The 21,141-nt window shown below is 46.2% G+C and overlaps 1 protein-coding gene across 3 annotated transcripts; it reads left to right on the top strand.

Annotated features, from left to right (window-relative positions):
- The first annotated feature begins 227 nt into the window (after positions 1 to 227).
- TSEN15 (tRNA splicing endonuclease subunit 15) lies at positions 228 to 14,351 on the top strand. 3 transcript variants are annotated; one of them, XM_037403557.1, is made up of 4 exons: positions 228 to 360; positions 1,775 to 1,856; positions 3,102 to 3,237; positions 13,906 to 14,351. In XM_037403557.1, the coding sequence occupies exons 1-4, from the start codon at positions 319 to 321 to the stop codon at positions 14,108 to 14,110; spliced, it is 465 nt and encodes a 154-aa protein (XP_037259454.1). In that variant the 5' UTR covers positions 228 to 318; the 3' UTR covers positions 14,111 to 14,351. The 3 variants fall into 3 exon arrangements, with proteins under 3 accessions (XP_037259454.1, XP_037259452.1, XP_037259453.1); XM_037403555.1 differs by lacking the exon at positions 228 to 360 and adding an exon at positions 813 to 941; XM_037403556.1 differs by lacking the exons at positions 228 to 360; positions 13,906 to 14,351 and adding exons at positions 813 to 941; positions 11,479 to 13,898.
- Positions 14,352 to 21,141: the final 6,790 nt, after the last annotated feature.

Here is a 21,141-nt window from a genome sequence, read left to right on the forward strand (position 1 = left end):
GCTCAGGGCCCCACGAGCCCACCTTTGGCAGGCCTCACCGGCTGCTCCGCCGGCCCCACGCTGATTAGAGACTCCTAGAATGGTTTGAAGCGATGTTAAAGACCATGTCGTTCTAATCCCCCCGCCACGGGCAGGGATACCTTCCCCTAGAGCGGGTTGCTCAAAGCCCCATCCTACCTGGCCTTGAGCACCTCCAGGGGTGGAGCTGCTGGTAACGACAGCAAAGCCTCTGTGCCCAGGCGTGTTGGAGGGAGCTCCGGACATTCCTTCCTCCGGACATTCCTTCGTGTCTGTGTGGCACCTGCGGGTGGTGATGGGATGAGTTACGCCTGGAGATCCTCTCAGGAAGCTACATGTGAGGTATTTTTGAGGTGCTCCCCACGCCCGTATAAAATTTTCTAAACCCAAACAGGCTTAAATTTGTGCCTGGGTTATAAATCCTGCCTTGTTCCCTTAAACTTCTTTTTCTCGGAGCTCTGTGCCTCTGTCACGGCCTCCTCACCTCTGCCAGGTCCCCACAGGGGCCGGCGCAGGCCCTGGCCCTCCTTTCTGGGCCACCTGCCTGAGGTAGATACTTGAAATCCCCAAACCTCCTTGCAAAACAAGGCCTTGCAATGAGAAAAAGGGACTGCGAAAGGGCAGACACACCGTGACAAGGTATATAAGTATCACCCCGGCCGTAAACGGGGTTTAAGGCCGCGCCGCAGAGCCTCGGCTGGGGGCGGGGGAGCGAGGAGAAGCGGAACGGCAGCAGCGCCGCCGCTGTTGCCGGAGAGCGCTCGGCCGCTGCGCCGCCCGGAGCGAAGCCACGTTGCACCGCGGAGCGCATGGAGCCGGCGGCGGGGGGCAGCAGCCCGGCGGCGGGCACCTCGGCGGGCGGCCGGGAGTCGGGGGGCTGGGCGGGGGGAGCTGGCGGCAACTGGATGGCGACTCACCCCACGGTAGGCCTATACGGGGCGGTGGAGGGGGTCGCGGAGCTCCGCGGCCCGCCGGTTGCCGGGCGCTGAGGGGCGGCGGGGCGCCAGCGGCGAACCCCCCTGCGCTGAGGCGGGGGCCCGCAGTCGCTCAGCGGGTGCCGCTTTCCCGCCCGCTGCCCCGGCCCCTGACAGGATGCCCGCCCGCCCGCCCGCCTCTGAGGAGCGCTTCCGGCCCGGGGCGCACGAAGCGATCGTGGGCAGCCCGGGGCGCTGGGGACGCGGCCCTCTTGATCCCCATCCCCCCCGAGAACGGGGCCTGGAGGGAGAGTTTTTAATATAAGGAGTTCCCCCATACCGGGCCTGAGGGGGCCGGTCTCCCGGCCCGTGAGGGGAGCCGGTGGGTGCCTGGGCAGTGCCGGGACGAGGCAGTGAACGCTGAAATCACCACTGGCAAACGCGAGCCTCTTTAAATTTTGACTTCATCTTAATTTTTAGAATACCGAAGACATGGAGATATTTAATTTGGCCGCCACCTTATGTTGATCTACTGCAGCAAAAATAGGTGAAATTCGTAGCCCTTCTCCACAAAGCCAGATCTGTTCCAGAAATAGCTGCAATTCCTCATTGATTTGTTTATTTGGCTTGCTTTCTTCAGCGCTGAAATAGGGGGAATGTGGAAAAAAAGAGCTCTTAAGATACTATCAAAAACAAGGCCTGTTTTTTTAAATTGCCTGTTGGTCTTTAAAACTGGTTTCAGACTTCAGTGCCTTAGCTGGCCGTGCAGGTTCTGGTTTTGGTCTGTGCATGCTTAATATAAATTCTTCTTTCCTTCACCAACGTTACTTTTTGGGTTTCAGTTCACAGATATGATGTCTCTTGACATATCTGACAGCGCTCAAATCTATGCTGCGTTTGTGGTATACCTGGACCTCTTAGAAGGTAATTCAGTGACGTGACTGGATAGACATCTCAACAGACATCTTTGCCTTTAGGTGCTGTTCAAGTCTGTGCGCTAGCAGGATCTTTCCTACAAAGCCCTTGGTGTTCTTTCTGAAATTTAGTGCAGTGACGGTTAGGTAAGAAACAGATGGTATTTTGTCACTCAAGATTTCTGTCTTGGAGCCTTTACGAAGGTGAATGCCCTGGAATGCCTGCACCTGTAACTGCTGGCCAAAATGGGCTAAGACACTTGGCATGGAAAAACAGCAAAAGAGGAGTCGGGGAAGCAAAAGGAGTGTAGAAAGGTGAAGTTACAAGTTCAATGATTGCACTGGTAAAAGAGTCCTTACTTAAATCGATGTCAAAGTTGCTAAATAATGATTACCATTTAGCAAATGGCTAATGTGTGCCTCATCCCTTTTGAGGATGCTATTTACTGGAAAGGGCAAGGATTCCTGTAGGAGAGAAGATAATCTGGGAGTCTGCTGGCAATAATTATGACAAATGAAATGTAGTCTTCTGGTGTCTTGAAAGAGGGGAGCAGAGTTATGTGATATATACACTTTTGCCTGCAATTCTTCCAAGTTAGCTTTATTGAAAAGGGACTGTGCGTAGGCAGGCAGCCAGCCTAATAAAAATATTTTAGTTTCTCTTGGAAGCTGGTGGTACTCAGGGTCAGGGAAGGGAGGGATTTTACAGGCCAGAAAGCACTGTGTCTGTTATTGTTACACCTCTGAAGAAAATGCCTTAATAGGCTTTAAGAGAAGGCTCCTGTAGTTCTGCAGCAAAAACTTTTAGCTTTATCCCTTCAAGTAGGAGGGAAGAACTGTGCATTATCATTAATCATGCTTTTAGCACCTGCTTCTTCACAGTTTACGGTACTGATAAAGTCCAAATTTGGATTACAGTTTTATGCTGTAGATGACTAAATCTGTGGGGAGTTTTCTTGTCTTTTTGCCTTTTTGAGACAAAGCTTTGTCAGACAGATCCTTATTCACCATCGGTCGGTGCAGCTCTGGAGTCAGCAGGCTGCTACTGCACCTGTGGGTTTCTTTGACAGGATTGTTTCTCAGAAGGGGAACTTGACAGGTGAATGGGGTCGTTATCTCTCAAGAGAAATGTCCTGTGAGGGAAGGAGGGAAAATGGAACCTTAGATGTTAATGTAAATGCAAAAATTGATATTTGAATGATTAAAACTTGTGTTTTGTGTTCTGGTCCTTCTCATTGATGATGAACCTTTCTAGGGAGAAACTGGCATGAAGTGAAGCATGTTGGAGTAGCAGAACTGCAACTTGTATGTTTACATGCACGTGAAAAAGAACAGGACAGTCTCCAAGTGATGGTGCCGGTACCTGTGTACATATCATTAAGCCACGAGAGGTGAGGATGTGGTTGGTCAATGCTTGCCTCGCATTACCAGTAAGATAAAATAAAGAACAGATCTGTTTAACAGGCTGCTGATGACTGGGTCAGGAGGGGAAGGGGGAGGGAACAAAGGCGTCAGAGCAAAGCAGTATCTCAGCCTGAGAACAGAGTTATTTTGAGTGCTGCACACATACATGCACAGTTGAGATTTCTTCAGTTTTCTGAGCTGCATCAGTCTCTGCTTCTTCGTCTCTGAAAGTGGTATGCCTTTGATGTTGGCTTCCCACAGCAACTGTCTCCTTCTGCTGATAAACACTTCGTATTGTTTAGAAGTTGCATATGCTCAAGGAGATAACAGTGGATATCAAAGTATGAGTTTGAGAGACAAGGTTAGAATACAAGACCTTCGCAGCTTATGTTTTGGAACATTCTTGTGCTGGTTTTTTTTACTCTGGGAAATCTAGCAATGCTTTTTGTGTCACTGGGTTTTAAAGTACCTAAGAGGAAAGAAATCCTCTTGGACCTAAGAATTTTTAAAATAGTCAAATGTATGGATAAGCCTGGTGTGTTTGGTTTGGCTTGCTTTTTGTTTTGAAAGTATAATTTGGCTACTTTCAACCGGAAATTCCTCTTACTTAGCCAGTCTAATGTGTAACTGTCCCTTGAGCTGTGATTTTGGCTTACTTTCCTTACACATGCAAGACTAATTCTTAAGCAGAGGACAGCACAGCTATGACTTTGTGATATTTCAGATATTTGCAGCCTAGAGGAATTCTGCTTCAGTAATTTTATAGTATATTTTAACTGGCCCTTAGAGCAGCCTCAAACACACAGTATGATTTACTCTGCAATAATGGCTGCCTTCTCTTGCTGGTATTTGCCATTCTTTCCTATGATGTCTCCGAAGACCTGAACTATTGCAGCTGCATCATGTGGTAGTACATCTTTCAATTTCTTCTGTTCCTGCTCCTGCTAGTAGTGTGTGCTCAGGGCTGGCTTTACAGATCTTGCTAGTGTTTGCTGTTTCCTCTTCCTCTGTGGGCAGCAGCCTGATAAAGTAGTAGGTAGCTAGTGAATTGCACTTAGCAGATGTGTGTATGTGCACCCTAGGAGTGGTGGTTTAGACAAGCTATGGGTTTTGCTTTTTTTTTTTTAAGGTTTTAGAAATGACACATCGGTCTCTTGCAAACAGACATCCATTTAATTCTGCTATGTGTTTTCCTAAGAGTGTGTTTGTGAGGGGAAAGAAGATTACTTAATAGATATTGATGGATTTGAGTGCTATCTACATGCTGAAAAAAAATCTTCCATTTGCAAATATTGGTCAGTCACTCTTGTGAGCTTGGTCTTGCAGAGAAGTACAGTGTTATCTCCACAACAGTGGAAAGTTGCTGAGGGGTCTTGCAGGATGAAATGCTGAATGGAATTCAGCCTCCCTGCGAGAAGTGTATCACTGTATGTGTGTGAAAGAGACACACTGCTATTCAGAGTTCAAACTAGATTTTAGGTGGGAAAAGAAGGCAGCAAATTAGGATAGGTGATCTTTGAGAAATTGTGCATACGTGCCGAGTTGTTGTGCTTGCTCAATGTAGTAGGTTTCCACCTAGATTGAAAACGTTGATTTCTGGCGTTGGCTCAATGCCAGCAAGTATGTTCAAATTGGCTTTTAATGACAGTGAGATATGGCACTGCATGTATGTCCTATCTTTTACTGTTTCATTGGAGCTTTTCATTTGGAGCCTCTGAACGTGTTTGTACTGTGGTGATACTGTTTGCTCAGCTTCTGGCACCAGTGTGGATGGAATCCGTTACTGGAAGGATGTGTGTTAGGAAAGCAAAGAGTGAATGCATCACATTGATTAAAAGTACAGCTTGTAACTAGGTTTTGCTACAGAGCAACTACATAGAGTGTATTGTCACTAAATGAGCTGAATACCTGGCTGTAGTGCCAGGTGAGTCCATCTAAAGCCTGTACGCTGTCAGACAGGAAGATAGTATATGCTTGTATTTGTGTTATTGAACGTGCATGTGCGTGCTTGGCATTTCATTGGCAAGTCATGACTAACTAGAGAGGCCTGGTCTGTCTTTGTGGAGAAAGGACAGCATCAACTCCTCAGCTCCTTTGCTGGAGCAGTAGGCAAAACCCAGGGGGTATAGACAATAAATGTAGCTCAATGTTACGTAGCATAGAGGGAAGCCATTAAAAAGGCATCCTACAGAAGGCGTTGGTGGGAAACAGTATCACAGCACTACTGCCTTTTTGTTCTGACAGTGATGAATATTTTGTTGTGATTATTGATAGCAGGAGGCTAGTTATATATCTGATGTTTTAAATGATATTTTCTCACAGAACAGGTGGGGTTGGAAGGCACCTCTGGAGATCATCTAGCCCAACCCCCTGCTAAAGCAGGGTCACCTGGAGCAGGTTGCACAGGATCACATCCCGGTGGGTTTTTAATGTCTCCAAAGAGGGAGACTCCACAGCCTCTCTGGGCAGCCGGTGCCAGGGCTCTGTCACCCTCAAGGCAAAAAAGTTCTTCCTCCTGTTCAGATGGAACTTCCTGTGTTTAGTCTGTGCCCGTTGCCCTTTGTCCTGTCACTGAGCACCACTGAAAAGAGCCTGGCCCCATCCTCTTGACACTTGCCCTTAAGATATTTGTATACATTGATGAGATCCCCTCTCAGTCTTCTCCGGGCTAAACAGGCCCAGCTCTCTCAGCCTTTCCTTGTAAAGGAGATGCTCCAGTCCCTCCTAGTTCATTTGACTTCCCAAGTTATAGGTAGGCAGGGAAGCTTTTGTACTTAGCTGCTTTGCCATTTTGTTCAAAGGAATTCTTCGGGGGTTTGTTACCTGCTGAAGAGATACAAGTACAAGTGAATGCAGCTCAATGTTGCAAGTAAGTTGTCAGAGCAGGTTGGGAAGGTGAAAATGTTCTGTCCTCATTGCTGGGCCTGGAAATGTGCTAACTGCAAAAGCAGATAGCAAATGGCAGTGTCTGTGGGCAGCATTTCCTTTGTTTAACCCTGGGTTTGTTTAAGGCCTGGGTAGGGGCTGCAGGGGTGGTTTTCCTCTCAAAGCGACATCAGCCGAGCTCTGCCTTCCCAGGTGTCTCCTGAAGATTCCTCTTGGCTGGCACTCAGGGGAGTGTGTTATGAAAAAGGCCGTAGTAAAGTTGCTGTGGAAATTACCAGCAAGACACCTAAGCAAATGATAAATATGGGTGCCCATATTTATCATTTGCCACAAAATTTTGTGGCATATACAAATATGCCACAAAAAAATAAATATTCCACTCAGTGTTTTTTAGCTTCTAAGATTTCATCATGTCCAGTTTATGCATGACAGTTAACTGCTTAAGGCAAAAGCTGTTCTGCTTACTAAGCTCGCTTTCTGCTTGTACAAACAGCTCGATGGATGCTGATCATCCTGCCCGGCCGGTGTAAGGCTGCACAGGTCTGGAGCAACGTGACCACCAGTGTAAATGGTAGTCTCATACAGTCTGGGAAGTGGCTTCACACTGTGTATGCATGCTATTAAAATGAAGATTGCTGAATCTTCTGTGAGTAAAGATCTGGAGAATAAGATGCAACTTCTGTCTGTCTTGGACCAGTCTCTGCAACCACTCACAGCTGGCTGAGGTTTGGAAAACCTTGTGTTTGTACACCTTTGAACTTAGCAGTGATTCTTACTTGCAGGAGGAATTCATAGGTCCGTTGCCTGGGATGTCTTTGTTCACTACTGCAGACTACACCTTGGTGCACACCAAGTACCTGACTGTCAGTACATTCCAGAATTGTGGCTCCCCGAAGGGGGTGAAGCAGTCAAATACAAGTAGTCCTGCTTCAGAGATGACAGAAATGACTAGCATAAACCAAGCTCAGCAAGGGTAGGAGAGCTCACACTGTTGTTAGCTGGATCTTCTAGATAGCATTGAAAGCCTTGATCCTTCCAAGGGCCAGGGAGTTAAATGCCAGATCTAAGGGAACTGTGTGTCCTTCCAAGGACCAAGGAGTTAGATGCTGGATCTGATGACATTACATGCTGTCTGTCCTAGACAAATAACATTGTCTAAGCAAAATCTTACTAATAAACAATCAGATTAAATGATACATCACTGCCCTTTTTGTTTTTTATATGCATGTGTCTGAAATGAAGGATGAAGTCAGTTGCCTGAGGTTATGAGGACTGCAAAGTTTAGTTTAGGCTAAGAGGGAAAGGGTTATTTTATTAAAATGGTAATTTTGGAGAAAGCATACATAAATGGTTCATTTTAACATTGCTAAGCATCCTGAGAAGCAAATCTGAGGACTGGAAGCAACGTATCCTCTTCTAAGTCTGTAGTCTGTGAAATAGATCTTCCTTCCTCTAATGGGAAGTGGTTTCGCTTATAAGAAGCATTGTTATTTTAAATGCACTGGAAGCGTGACGTGCTCCTTGCATCCTCTTCACAGTTTTGTCTGTAGCTCTTCTGCTGTAAGCACTGAGTTTACTCATACGGTAAATCACACACTGAAAATGTAATTTATGGCTTCAAAATGCAAGCTCTTAATAGTTTGTCGTAGCTTGTACAGCTGAGCTGGTTATGCAGTGCTATGATTGAACATGCTACAGTTGATGTGTCTTGTAGAACTCCACTGAATTCTGATTCCTCCCTTTTTCATGATTTGTCTTGGTTGTTTTTTTCAACCTCCATGGAAGAGGACTTTATATTCCTTTGGATTTCAATTCCTTTTCCAGACCAGTGAGGCATGTGGTGTTTTCTTTGGTGTTTTGTTGGTTGTTTTTTTTCCATTTCTTCTATCATCCCATGTTCCTGTTGTTTGGAAACAAATCCCTAGAAATTGTGGTGTCCATTTACACCTTCTCCCACTATCATGTGCTTCTTCCTGTATACTTCAAGGCACTGAGTTAATACTGCTGCCTGCCCTGCAGCTACAGCTGAAGCAGCATTCCTGATGGTAAGCCATGCTGCGCTGTTTTCATAGCACTGGCCAACTTCAAGGTACTGTGCTTTATCGGGGTTTCCTCTGTCCACGTTCTGCTGTCGTGGGGCCTGTCTGAACAAGTCTGGTACAATGGCGCACTCCAATGCACAGCGTAATGATCTCTGCGTAGTGCTACAGAGACCAACTTGTGTTGACTCTCCAGCCCAGCCTTGCATGGAGGGGAGGGAGCTGTCTGGGCTGGCCAAGCCTGCAATGAATTATTCATCTAAGTATAAAGGGCAGATTGAAAGCCTTTGGCTTTTATGGTGTGGAAGGCAGTAGTTCCATTTCAGCTCAATGGAGCTCTATGCAACCTCCATAAAACTGTTCTGAGCTTTCGGTGTTGTCGCTACTTCTCAGAGTACTTGCATGGGATATATCACTGAAATACTCTTTTGTTTGTCACAAAGCTTGCTGCCCATGTTATCTTTCCTTTATGATACGGTTCTTTTTCCGGTTTTGGACAGTCAGTTAAAACCTCATGCTACAGTTGCCTGAAGTTCACCGGTCGAAGACCTGTCTCTTTCTCTGGAGTGAAAATGTCAATGTTACTTTGTTAGGAGCAGATCATTAGGAAAGACAGTACAAATTTCTGACATGTGTTGAAGGCCTACCTAGCATGAAAGGCTTTTGTTAACAAAGAATTAAGATGGGGAAAGATGGAAAATTCCCCTCTTTTCTTTGGATGGATTTGTATGAATTTGTTTTTTGGGTTTTGTTTTGGTTTTAAGCTATTAATTGCAGCAGTAATAGAAGACCAGGTAAGTTCACTGTTGCCATTTAGTTTGAAGGCAGCAGTAAAGGCAGATACAGGATGACATTCATCCTGCTGTTACCTTAGCTGCAGTGGTCCTTGTATGATGTTAAATAAGTTAAACCTGCTCTTAGGACTAATTATTCGGTAGAAAAAAGCAATTCCTACCAATGGTAGTTTGTAGGTATCTAGAAAGCCTTTTCTAAAGCTTTTTTTTCTGATACAAAGGGCTTTAGAAATGCCAGCTCCTTCTTTTGGATAATAGTGTCTCCTTCAGTGTTTGGGATGAAATCCTTTTCATCTCCTGCAACGTGAGGTGAATGTGAATTTGCGTCTTAGGTGGAAACTGAGGGCTTAATCCTACTTGCATTTGGCTTGGTGGGAGCAGATCCTGGCTTGCAGTGAACATGCAGACACTAGCAGTTTTTAGAGATGTTTTTTCAAGCTATTCTGAAAACATTGTATGATCTACAACAGATGAGAATTCTTATTTAAAAAAAAATTAGTCTTATTCTATTTATAGGACTTAAATAAAACTTTCCAGTGTTTCTTCTGGTGTCTCTGTTCCCCCAGTTTGTGTGTTATTTTGCTTTCACAGTGCCTTTGTTTGAGACATACTTTTTGTATGGGAAACCTAAAGCTTCTGTGTTGCCTGTCTTAACATTCAATGGCTCCTCTTCATGGGGAGGGGGAGAGAGGGTAAGGAGTGGTTGCAGGATATTTTTAACTCCTAGATTTCTCACTGTGCACACAGCAACACACATGCTTCATTGTTCTGTGTGTTCTTGTGGGGCTCTAGATGCCTTTTATTTTTTTTTACCAGGTAGTCATTGGCATAAATCCTGAGAAAGCAGCATGTATAGGGTTGACTGTCCCTGATCTTCCTGTGCAGGCTGAGCCTGTAGATGAGGAAGTCTGAGGTGATGAACAAGGCAGAGCCTGTGGATGAGCATGTGCTAAGGTGATTGAGTATTGTGTTGTACACTGTTCTTCAGGAGATGACAAAGTGAAATGGTGCATTCTTCCAGCGCAGACTTTACCTGAGACTGTATTGAAAACCTGCTGAGCTTTTATTCAGACACTGCAGAACAGTATTAACTGCTTCTCAGCTGCACCTTTTGTTATGTTAAGTCTGTACATTCTGCCTAAAACCTGATGTCTAACCAGTTGAAAGGGAGGAACCAGGTAGAGCCAGTCCAATGCATCTTCTGTGGGGTTTGCACTATTAGGGAACCAACACCAGAGTCATTGTGGACCACTTGGGATCAATGGGAACAATGTTTGCAGAATGTGTCCTAACACAGTTGTGACTCATGAGGAAAAGGAGATCACCATGATGGTGAGGGAACATTATCAAGACTGTTGGTGGAGTTGCCAAAGTACTGGATGTATTGAATTCCCCTGTTCCCAAGGCTTCTAATATTTGACACTTTCAGAAATACTAAATACGCTTTACTTAAGCAAAAGCCATCTTTTATAACTGACATCACTTGTATGGTGTAGCAGATGTACTGGTCATTAAGGTGCTTATCTGTAACTATCAACTTAGTAAATGAAGTCAGCTAGCTCTGTTGGGGGGGGGGTGTTAACATATGGCTTCTTGTTTATTTTAGTCACTGAATGCAGCTGTTGTGTGAGATGGGTAGCCTAGAGGGCTGTATCTCTTGAAATAAAGGCTTCTTGCCTTGTTTAGGAGGTCAAACATGCATTGCCTTGAATTTCAGAAGGCCAAGAACACTTCTTACTTTTTATTTTCCCCCAATACACAGTGTTAGAAATATCAGAAGGATGAAAAAGCCCTATACCTTTCCTGCAATACATTATTTTTCTGTTCGTGACAGGTAGCAAGTGCAGTGAAACCAGCACAAACCCAGATGTTCTCTGACTCCTCCTTTGAAATGTCTGCTGCTGCAGAGAAACTTTGTGAACATGCTGGATGCAGAGACTAACAGTGATGCCTTAAGGGAAGGAGAGGAAACACAGGCGTCTGATACAGACTTCCTGAATTCCAAAGCTTATTCTTTTAAAAGATATCCTCTCACTAATATGCAGATGTGCTGCATTGCATTATGGCTAGTTGTGGTATGCATGAATGAGAGCTTTTGTTTTGGGGCTGCTTGTGTTGAGAAAAGAGGGAAGAGGAGAATCTTGCATTTGCAGTTGTAATTCTTTGTGGTGATAGAGGCCGATTTCCCCATGTGCAGTGGAAAGCATTGGGCTCTGTGGACAGCACTGTCAGCAGGTCATCCGGAGGCAGTGACCTGTCTTTGTGCTCCTTGCACAAAGCCCGAAACTCAAGTCTCCTGAAAAGTAAGTCAGGGGTGTGAAGATATGTCATTCATCTGTTGTCAGGACCTGGCCACTTTTGGGATCACGGCGCGTCTTCTAAGTCTTAACTGCTAAATGGGGAGGAAATTAAAGGTTCAGATGTCTGTGCCTGACAGTATAAGAAGGAATCATGAGTGATGGGAAATCTAAATCTAAGGCCTTGCTGTTACATCCACCCCTCCTAGCAGACTAGGAAGAGAAACGGTGACAGTTACTAAAGAAAATACAAAGGAGCTTCTGCCTTGGCTGACAGGTGAATACAGGCCACTGTCTGAGTCTGCTTCCAGATATGGGGCTGTACACGCTCAACACAAGATGGGTTTCTTTGGGTCCCAAAATATCTCTCCTGGGTAGTTGTGCCTTTTATTTGCCTTTTTATTGTTATTTCTATTTCACATTCCCAGGAGAGAGAGAGAGATTAATATCCACAGCTTCATAAAACCATGGATATAGTTCTTTCCTCATTGGGTCTCTGCTAGTAGCCTGCCCTCACCATTGATAACTTACTCAGAGCTTCCTCTAGACATGAGCTACCAAGGTGTTAACAAGTGGATTCTTGCTCTGTGCACATGCAGCGTGTCTGGAAGGACATCTGGAATCTTTTCCCAGGCCCTTGTCATCTGCCAGAGCTACAGCAAGACATTGTGGTGCTGGAGGTACCTCTAAGGAGGGGCTGAAGGTGACAGGAGCAGAAGGTGCCCAGCACCAGCGCAGAGATACAGCGCTTCACAGCTTGTTTGTCCTTGCTTACTGCAGTCCTGGTGCCTGCTTATACACCTGTGATTCATTTGGTACTTAGTGGTGCAACTCCAGCGGGCACGTGACCCCTTCTCTTGCCAGGTAGTGCTTTCACTGGAAGGTCTTGCTGTATTTGAGGCATTGCTGATAGTGTGCTGGATTTCTTCCTTGTTGCAGAGCACCTCCATCCTTGAATTGCCTGCAGCTTTGGAAGGCAGGCTTGAGTTTATGCTCTTCTTAATACCCACGGTGCAGTTAGTGTTCCCACAGCAAGCCCTGAGCCTGAGGCACCTGCCAAGTAAACGCCTGCGCATAAACAAAGCAGTGCCAAGGTGGCAGGGAGCAGAGTAGGTGGTATCAAGTTGCTTGAAATAAGAGTCATTTGCAGGTGTCCCTCTCCTGCCAGTGGCCACTACGCTATCTCTTTGCTTGTTTGTTCTCTTGTTATGGGATGTGCTGATGGTAGGAGGACCAGAATATGGCTTTTCACAGCCTTAGTCTCTCTGTTGCATGGAATGACTTAACTGTATTATATTTCCATGCCTTGCATTATATATGGGCCAGTGGTGAAAGCAAAAGAAAAGGCACTACTGAATTTAGCCAAGCTGAATTATGAACAGTTCAGAACACAGATGGATGCTTAAGAGGGTCACGGGCTTAACAGCGTAGGCTTTCCAGGCTGCTGCTTATTCTCTGCCGCTTTCCATTTGGCTTTTATTAAGGGATCAAAGAGATTTCGAAGGAAGATGATGATTAAAGTTTAAAAGCTGATGCATTTAGAAAAAGCCTTATTTTCAACTACGGTGCCCAACTTCAGAAATGCATGTTTTCTGGTGAATGAGATCTCAGGGGCACGTGAAGCGAGGGTTGATTTTTCCCACTGCATAGCTGACCTCTCCCCAGAGTGTAACCTCTCTTGGCAATCCCAGAGGAGCCCTCTTCCACCTTTAGGTGAAGGAGAAAGCAAGCATGTCCACAGGGGGAGCTATGGGGTGTGTTATTGTTTGTCACAGGTGAGTGGTTTAGGTTGCTTAAAGAATCACCATCAAAGGTATTGGCTACTAAAACTATTTTGCTCAAACTTTTTGATGGTGATTCTTCAAGTGTTTTGACCTAAACCACTGGTTTGTGACACTGTTGTGCCCTTGGGCACTGCACTCCTTCTGTACCTGCTCCCCAGTCAGAAAAGTAATACAGGGACTCCAGGACTCAGTGTCATCCTCTGCTCTGAATTGAAAAGTGACTGGCATGTTACTTTTAAAACAAGCTGAATCGGAAAAATTGCATAACCTTGCCTTGAATTTTTAAGGAAGACATTATTTATGCTCACTGTCTTAAAGAACATTAGTCTTGTGGCTTCTCGTCTAGACAGGGAGGTAGAGAAACCTGGCTTCAGTTCCTGGGTCTTTCACAGTCTGGCAGAGAATTATAGTACAGTGACTGGAAGACCTACCTCTACATATGGAACAAGTCTTAATTATTTTGTTCTCTAATTGAACACCGTGTGTTGTTCAATTAGATAGATTTTGTTTTTAATTTAATGAAAACAAGGCCATTAGAGATTGCCATGCTATGATTGTGGTTATTGAAGGATGGCTGAGGCCTGTGCACAGTAGTACACCTAAGGAAAGCTTAAAAGCATGTGTTGAGCCGTTTCCAGCAGAGATGTATGTTTTATAAGGTTCTTTGTTCTTGGATTTTGTTGCTTGATTATACAACTTTGGATTTTTATTAGAACAGATAGTGCACTTTCTCTACTGAAGACAAATTTGCAGAATAAACCCAGACTGAATAAAAATAGCAGTGGTGCACTTCTACCTTTGTGCCATCGTTAGGCGGTTGTGGGCTCCTTTCTAACAGACTGTTTCCTCTTCCAGGATAAGAGAAATCATGAAGAAAGCGTCTCTCCCACAAGACGATCCCAACATCCCGCTGTCAGTTACCTTGGCCATAGTTGAGTCAGATTCCACAGTAGTCTATTATAAAATGACTGATGGCTTTGTGATACCAGATCCTCCTGATGATACTGAAGATGTGGACAATAAACAGTGGAGAAAGAAAAGAAAGAAGCTTTTCAAATGATTAAGACAAAGATATTTTTTTTTCTTGAACTACTGTCCTGAAACCTAAACAAATCCAGGAACTTACATATGTAAATAAGTCATGTGCTAAAGCTTGACATGCAGAAGGCAGACATCTGTTCAGGGAGAACAGAGGCTTGTGCAGCTGCACGGTAATGAAATGCCATTAGAAGTATGAGAAGAGTTATGCTTTGAGAGTGATTGCTCCTGACTAATAAATATACTTGTGAGATGTCTCCAAAGGTAGTCTCTCCTTTTTATCTGGTCAGGTACGTAACAGAATAAATGCATCCTTACCCATAACTGGAAGTATTGGCTAAAGGTAAATCTGAAGGGTTTCTGGCATGAGTACTGATACCAAGTTAAGGGCTTTGTAGTTTACTGAGTGTCTGTGTCTTAACGCTGTCAGAAGCACTCATGCTACCTCCCAGGTTACGTTTCTGACCAATTACTTTCCCCTGCTTTTGGAGAAAAGACTTTTCCAAAGAAATATCTTCCTTTAAATTTTTCTCTGCAGAGGGAGAACTGGCTAGCAATACCAGAGGCTACTAGAACTAAGTGTAGACTCGTAAGGAAGGCTCTCTGGATCTGCCTGAAGAAGCTGTGAGCAGAGGCCAGCCCTTTGCATGGAGGTTGGTTGTGACTGGATCAACCACACCTGAAATGTTGAGCCAGGGTAGCGTTACCCACGTAGCTGAAGGCACAGCATGCTAAAGGTCGTGATCCAGAAACCACCAGGTGCTTGTGCCCAATACAGGGTTGGACAGCTGCCTAAGAACCGAAGGTTCCTTGCGTTTGCATCGCAGTTCGGTAAGGTTGTCTGATGGGGACCTGCCTCTCCCTGGGCTTCCTGTCTGAAATAGCCGCGTTGTGCTTTCCGTACTTTTACTGTGATGTTGGTGCTTCAGGCTAAAAGGACCTGGACAACAGGCGAACGCTTTTATCTGTTACCAAAGTATGTCATCTGTGCTGTGAGCGGACCCTAGCTTTATGCAGCAAGCAGGTTTCTAAACCCATTGTAATTTCTAAGATTTATTGGGGTTTTTTTGATGTAGCGTTTGCTCATTAAACTGGCTGCCCAAGAGGTGCTTCAGCTTGGAGTAAGCTGAGAAGAAAAAACCTGACTTTTGGGTTTTCTATGGGAATTTTCCATGTATTTCACATAGAAATCTTCAGGTTAAACTTAGGAGTTTCTTGGCAATCAAGTAGCATCCCAGAAGCAGCTTATTGAGTACAAAAATGTCTGCATGACATTTGTGTGGCCAAGGACCACACATCCAAATTTTGAAGCACAAGAGCTCTTTTTTTGCATGGGCATAAGAATGGGAGAGAATCCAAAAAACCAAGCTGGAAGTGAAAGACCATTTAAGCTTTGCTATCCCTATGGCTAGAGTGGATGTTTTTGTGGTTGCAGAGTTTGAACTTGGTTTGTCCAAATAAGCTGGGAGGCACAATGGTCTAGCAGGGAGAGCCCGGGGCCGGAAGGCCCTCGCACTCCGTGATGTGGGGCGTTGGGTTTGGACACCGATCCTGCAAGTGTTTTGCAGGCGCCTAGGCTGGGCAAAGGAGGCAGCTGCTGCTCTGGCTTGTTCAGACCTCAGCCCTGCCGGGGTGCTCCTGGGCTTGCAGCACATGCTCACCCCTCCCAGCTTGGCCAGCAGACTTGGAGAAGGGTGCGCTGTTACGCAGAGCTCTTGTGTTCACCTTTGGGTAAGGGGGAAAATGTCTTCTATCAGCTTTGCCACTAGCACCATTGCCCGGGGTGGGGGGGTGGAGGTGCTGTGCTGACCTGGGGCCCTTGGTAATCCACGAGGAGCAGGCTGCTGCGCGTGCTCAGGTGCTCTGCGGAGCCCATCGCAGCCTCACTAGTCTCGGAAGCTACTCCGAGCACGTGAGCAACTCTGATATCGTCCCTCGCACTGGTGCTATTTTTTGCATCTTTTATTGGTAGTTATTTCTCACAGCTGTATGTCACAACGGTGACATAGCTTGCAGCTAGCTCCTTGCGTGTAAGCTGCGGTTTGCTGAGGTGAAAGCTTTGCCACCTAGTACCAGCTCAGAAAGGTTTGCTTCTGGCAGTTAGCCTGCCCCCGCAGGGGCTGAGCTTGGGTGGGTTACAACTGCGTGGATGTGTACCCCGGTCTGTTAAGGGTACTTGGACAAGCCATACCTGAGGCTTTGTGTGTTTTGATGTAGTGAGAAACAAAATGGTTGCTTTCTTTTCCTGTACAGCAAGGAGAGACCGTGGATCTGTGGGCTTCAGTCGTGGAGTAAAGGGGAAGAAGTCGTCTCTCTTTCTCAGTCTTGCTCCCCTCATGGAGTTAAAACGTCGTTCTATTTTGGTCCGATGCCATAGTGCCTTGAAGGGTACCTGTGTGCTGACTCCTGACACGCTGTGTTTGACCTTAACATTGATATTTTGTGTACTCTACTGCTGATTCTACAAAGTAAATCTTACACTTTGCTAGGCTACATACCACCAGGTAAATTGTCCTTGTTACAAGCTGTCAAATCCTTCAGCCCTGGTGTGAGTATATGCTGGAGAAGAGCTGATTTTGTGCAAAGAAGGCTGTAAGAAATGCTACACATCGCAGAGTATATATATTTATATTTGTGACACACATTAAACTCAAAAGCAAATTCTTTTGCATTTGCCTCAGTTTGTTGGAAATACTGCCTTTTGCAGTTTGCTGCATGACCGATGCCTGGCTTTACCCTTCATTTTATTATTTCTGTGCACAGAAAGACGAGCGTAACTCGAGCTTCCTTTTCTATGCACTGAAAACTGCTTACCCAGTCTTCAGAAGCTGAGTTGGAGAAACTGTGTCCGGAGGCTTTGATTTCTGCCATGTGTCCCACTGAGAAATGATGATCTAGGCCTTTTTCCATCCTCCTTAGATTGTGGTGGGGTTTTATTTCTGAGGAAAAAAACCATAGAGGAATAAATGGTCTCACTGCACTGTTTGTCCCGTATGTATTACAATGTAAACAAGGCGTTGTTAAATAAGTTCAGAGCCGGCTGTGCTTTTCCTTTACGTTCCGCTGAAGTGTTTCAGTGTGTCAAGTCAACAGCACACAGGCCCCAGCCTCTGCTGTTCCAGGCACTGAACAGAGATGGGAAGAGACTTGAAGTGTATTAGCTCAGAGCCGTTAGCGCATTAAAATTCCTAAATCCATAGTATCTTGGTGCTGTGCCTAAAGTATTCAAACACTGCTCTGCTTTAAGTGTTTGTGAGACACCTGTGGAAGCATAAGCCATGACATCTGACCTTGACACCTTTGCAGACTCATCTCTTATTTCAGTCCAGAAGATTTTACAGGCTATATCGTACCCTCTTCTAAAGTTTTTTTTTCCCAAGTTTTATTTGCCAAGCACAGCTTGATTCGTTTTGCTGATCACCTTTGACCAACAGAAGGTATGTTTTAAAATCTTAAGAATATCATTTTCCAGTAGATTATTGTTTCAAGGCTTTTCTCTCTTCAGAGAGAGATTTGCATTGAAGCTTCCCCACTGAGTAAAGAATGATAGAAAAGCAAAGTGATGTTTTGGCATGGATTTGACGACGAGACTCGGTGCCCAGTTATGTAAGTGAGTGTCCGCTTTGGTTTATGCAAACTGTGTTTCCTTGAGGCATTCCTGGCACCGTCGCCCCAACTGTCCTCTATTCAGCCTGACTGTTCGCAACGCGTGCACAGAACATTTTATGCGAAAAAACCACTGGTCAAGAAGCAGGAGGCCTTGTCAGATGCATAAAGAGGAGCTGTGGTTGCAAGAAGCGGCCAAGAAACATGCGCTGTGGCAGACAAGCTGCCCAAAGCGAACGGCTACCACAGCTGTCCCTTTTTCCACTCTGAATGAGCAGAAGCACATGTGTGTGTTTGGGCAGTGGGCTCCTCCTCTTGGGGTCACCCACGCCTTCGTGGCTGTGTGCATGCTGCGTGTAAGCTCAGTGAGGAGCAGGTGGGCGAGCAGAGGATGCTGGAGCTTCAGTTCATGATCTGTCCCTGCTTGCCAGGGTGTGCCTGCGTGGCAGCGATGCGGTCCCTGGCAGCCCTGCCCAGCAAGCAGTGACCAGAGGAAGGTGTGTTGCTTACAAGCCGTACCCTAAGCAGGATCTCGTACCCTAAGCAGGATCTCGTACCCTAAGCAGGATCTCGTACCCTAAGCAGGATCTCGTACCCTACAAAACAGCCCTCGGCATCCCTACAGAACTGTTCCGTTTGTCAGAAATCACTGGCAGAAAGGCAGAGTCAGCTCTTGGCACCCATCCTCAAGCTCGGCAAGGTTTTCCATGGGGTCTTTTGCTTGGACACAACATTGAAATATCAATAATATTACTAAAGCCAACCGATCTTAATCTTTCTTTTTTCCTGGGTCAGCAAACCAGCAAAGCTTTTTTTTTTTTGTTTAATTTAAAACAATTTTTTTTCTAATAACCAGTGTATACATTTGTTAGTCGTCTTACTAGTACTGCAGGTCCCTGGGACTTAGGTATTTACTGTGCTGTCCCACTAGTTTTCAGGAATCTAAACTCTATCAGCTAGCCTCCAAGTCCTGCTGTGTATCAGTGGGTTTACTGTTAATCTCCTCTCGTCCTCCAGGGATGCTTCAGTCCTCCGTTATAACCCAACAGTTTAAATCTTCCTTAAGTCATTAGCCAAAGCAAATAAACTGCAATAAATTCAGGCCCTACTAACCGAATGTTCTCAGACCAAATAACCTTTCACCTCTACTTCCCTTACTCCTGTTGTACTCTCATTTTAATCATCCTGTCGATAAATTGCACTTTGCCAGGCTGAAGCAATAGCGTTGAATGCCTCAGCCTTTTCCATCCCTTCCTTTAAGAGACGTGTGCGTTTCCTCCTGTTTTACTTTTTCAACAGTTTTCTTGCTGCCTTTCACATCACTGCATCACACCTCAGCACGCCTCGGTTTTGCAGGACTGGGAGGAATTTGGTGCATCCCTGGTGCGGATCCTGCCTCAGCACCCCCAGCTGCAGCAGGCAGCCAGCAGGCGCAGCAGCACCGGCCAGGACTGCACAGCATCCCACGTTATTTCAACCAACAGCAAATTGCCATGCTGGCAAATAACCCCTATGCAAAAATGAAGATAATTATTAATAACTAGGGTTTCCTAACTCTTCAAAAATAGCTGCAGCTGCATCTCATGTTGCAGAGTATCCCAGGGAGCCGGTTGCTTTTCCATTTTCTTTCTCTGGTCTCTCGGATGCTTTGGTGGCGCTGTGAGCCCCAGGAACCCCAGGCTCGGCCACTACCTGCAGCAAACCCGACTGACAGCCCATTTGCTGGGGTGAATTAACGAGTGTCCCAGCTCCTGCTTAGCTACACGCTGTGTGCTGCGTTCTCAGCACCTGACATCATTTATAGCCCTAATGGTTTATCGTCTCATTAATCATTCTTTGCGTCCCCACCTAGCTGCAAGCTTCTCCCCATGTTTCTTGTCTAGCCATCAAGCTTAGCTTGCTAAAGCTGAGTAGCTTTGCTCATCTTTAGCATGACTTTTTTTTTTTCATTGCCTCACTGCTCTAGTCATCTTGCCAGCCATTTTTTTACTATCATTTGCTGCCCTCCTGGCCCATGTTTCATGCGTATCCTTCCCCCCCCCCCCCCCCTTAATTACCCTCCAACGTATCTCTCCATGCTATCTGGAAGCTCCCTTTTCTTTCCGACCTTCTTGCTATCACCCTGTCTTCTGCTGGGGTGCCTAGGTGGTGTCCCAAGAGCCACCTTTCTCTGTCCTAGTCCAGGTGGCAACTGGGCATCCACCAGACCAATCCCATTTACCAGCAACAGCCTTGGTAAGAACCCGAGGGAAGGTCTCACGCTGATGGCCACCCTGCAGGGGAGGCTGGCTGGCTCTCGGGGGGCGCTGCCTTCGTGGTGCAGGATGGCTGTCAACCCCCTTTCCACCCCTGAAACCCTCACGTGAACCCCCACGATGGGTGCTTGCTGGATGAATGCGCCGGGCAGAGCTGGCTGAAGCGCACCAGAGGGCGCTTACAGACCGCCGAGCCTTTCCCTTCCTCTGCGAAAGCCAGAGCTTTGCAAAACTCCGCTCGCACTCCGCTGCCTGGTTCTCATAAACAAAAGGAGGAAAACCATCCCTTGTGAGCAGCAATCCCTGCGATGACAATCCTTTCTGGGATGCTGACGTGATACTACAAAGATGCTAGGCTGGCTTGAGGCTGAGGAGATGGTGGTTCAGCCTGAAAACCAGACCTGGGCTCAGGGAGGCTGGCAGGTCCAGCCTGGATCTCCCCAAACCACTGGCCAAAGGGCTGTGGAAGCCCGGGCTGCCCTCGCCCTCCTGCCCGGGAGCTGGGACACACACGACGTCCTTGCTGGGGAACGGGGTTTTGGTCCCTTCCCCAGCGCGGCGCTCTCTCGCGAGGTGCAGTTCTGTACCCTGAGCTGTACCGGCCACCACAGCTCTGTTAGCCCCATTGACTCCGAGGTCTGCAAGTGACTTTGCTGTAGCAATTTTGTGTTTTCACAGACAGATGCGTGGAAAATCATGGAAGCTAAATGCACCCTGAAGGCGTTTGTCTGCCTGTGTCACTCCCCCCCACAGGCAGCGGGTACCAAATCCTTCTGTGGACTGAGGCTGCCCTGCCCTCCCCATCCTCCCAGCCAGCCCAGCCTCAGGGCTGGTCACTCCAGCTCTGGAGGTGTTTACTCTGCTGTCCCCTCCTTTGTGACAGGCGAGCATCTCTTCTGCAAGCTGGTCTGATACAACCATTTTATGCTCTCACCACTGAGATCTAAGTTGATCATGAAAGTTGGTGGGTGAGATTTTGCATCACCATGGATTTTTAAATGACAGAGTGAAAGAAAACATGATTTTGGCATTCCCCAGAGGCTCCGCTAAATCTCCCCACTTATTAATAGCATTACACGATTTAATTAGGCTGAATGGTACAGGGTTCAGGCCACTGATTGTTGCCGGCTTCTCCATCTATTAGAAAACACAAGAACAAGACTTTGGGGTGTTTAAATCCCTCCCTACTGTC

Source organism: Falco rusticolus, chromosome 11, assembly GCF_015220075.1.
Source record: "Falco rusticolus isolate bFalRus1 chromosome 11, bFalRus1.pri, whole genome shotgun sequence".
Lineage (NCBI taxonomy): Eukaryota > Metazoa > Chordata > Aves > Falconiformes > Falconidae > Falco > Falco rusticolus.

Excerpts from the sequence above, each read along its gene's own strand:
- TSEN15 (XM_037403555.1), top strand. The coding sequence starts at position 828 with ATGGAGCCGGCGGCGGGGGGCAGCAGCCCGGCGGCGGGCACCTCGGCG. Across the intron at positions 1,857-3,101 it reads ATACCTGGACCTCTTAGAAG|GGAGAAACTGGCATGAAGTG; the intron begins GTAATTCAGTGA and ends GAACCTTTCTAG. Across the intron at positions 3,238-13,905 it reads ATATCATTAAGCCACGAGAG|GATAAGAGAAATCATGAAGA; the intron begins GTGAGGATGTGG and ends TTCCTCTTCCAG.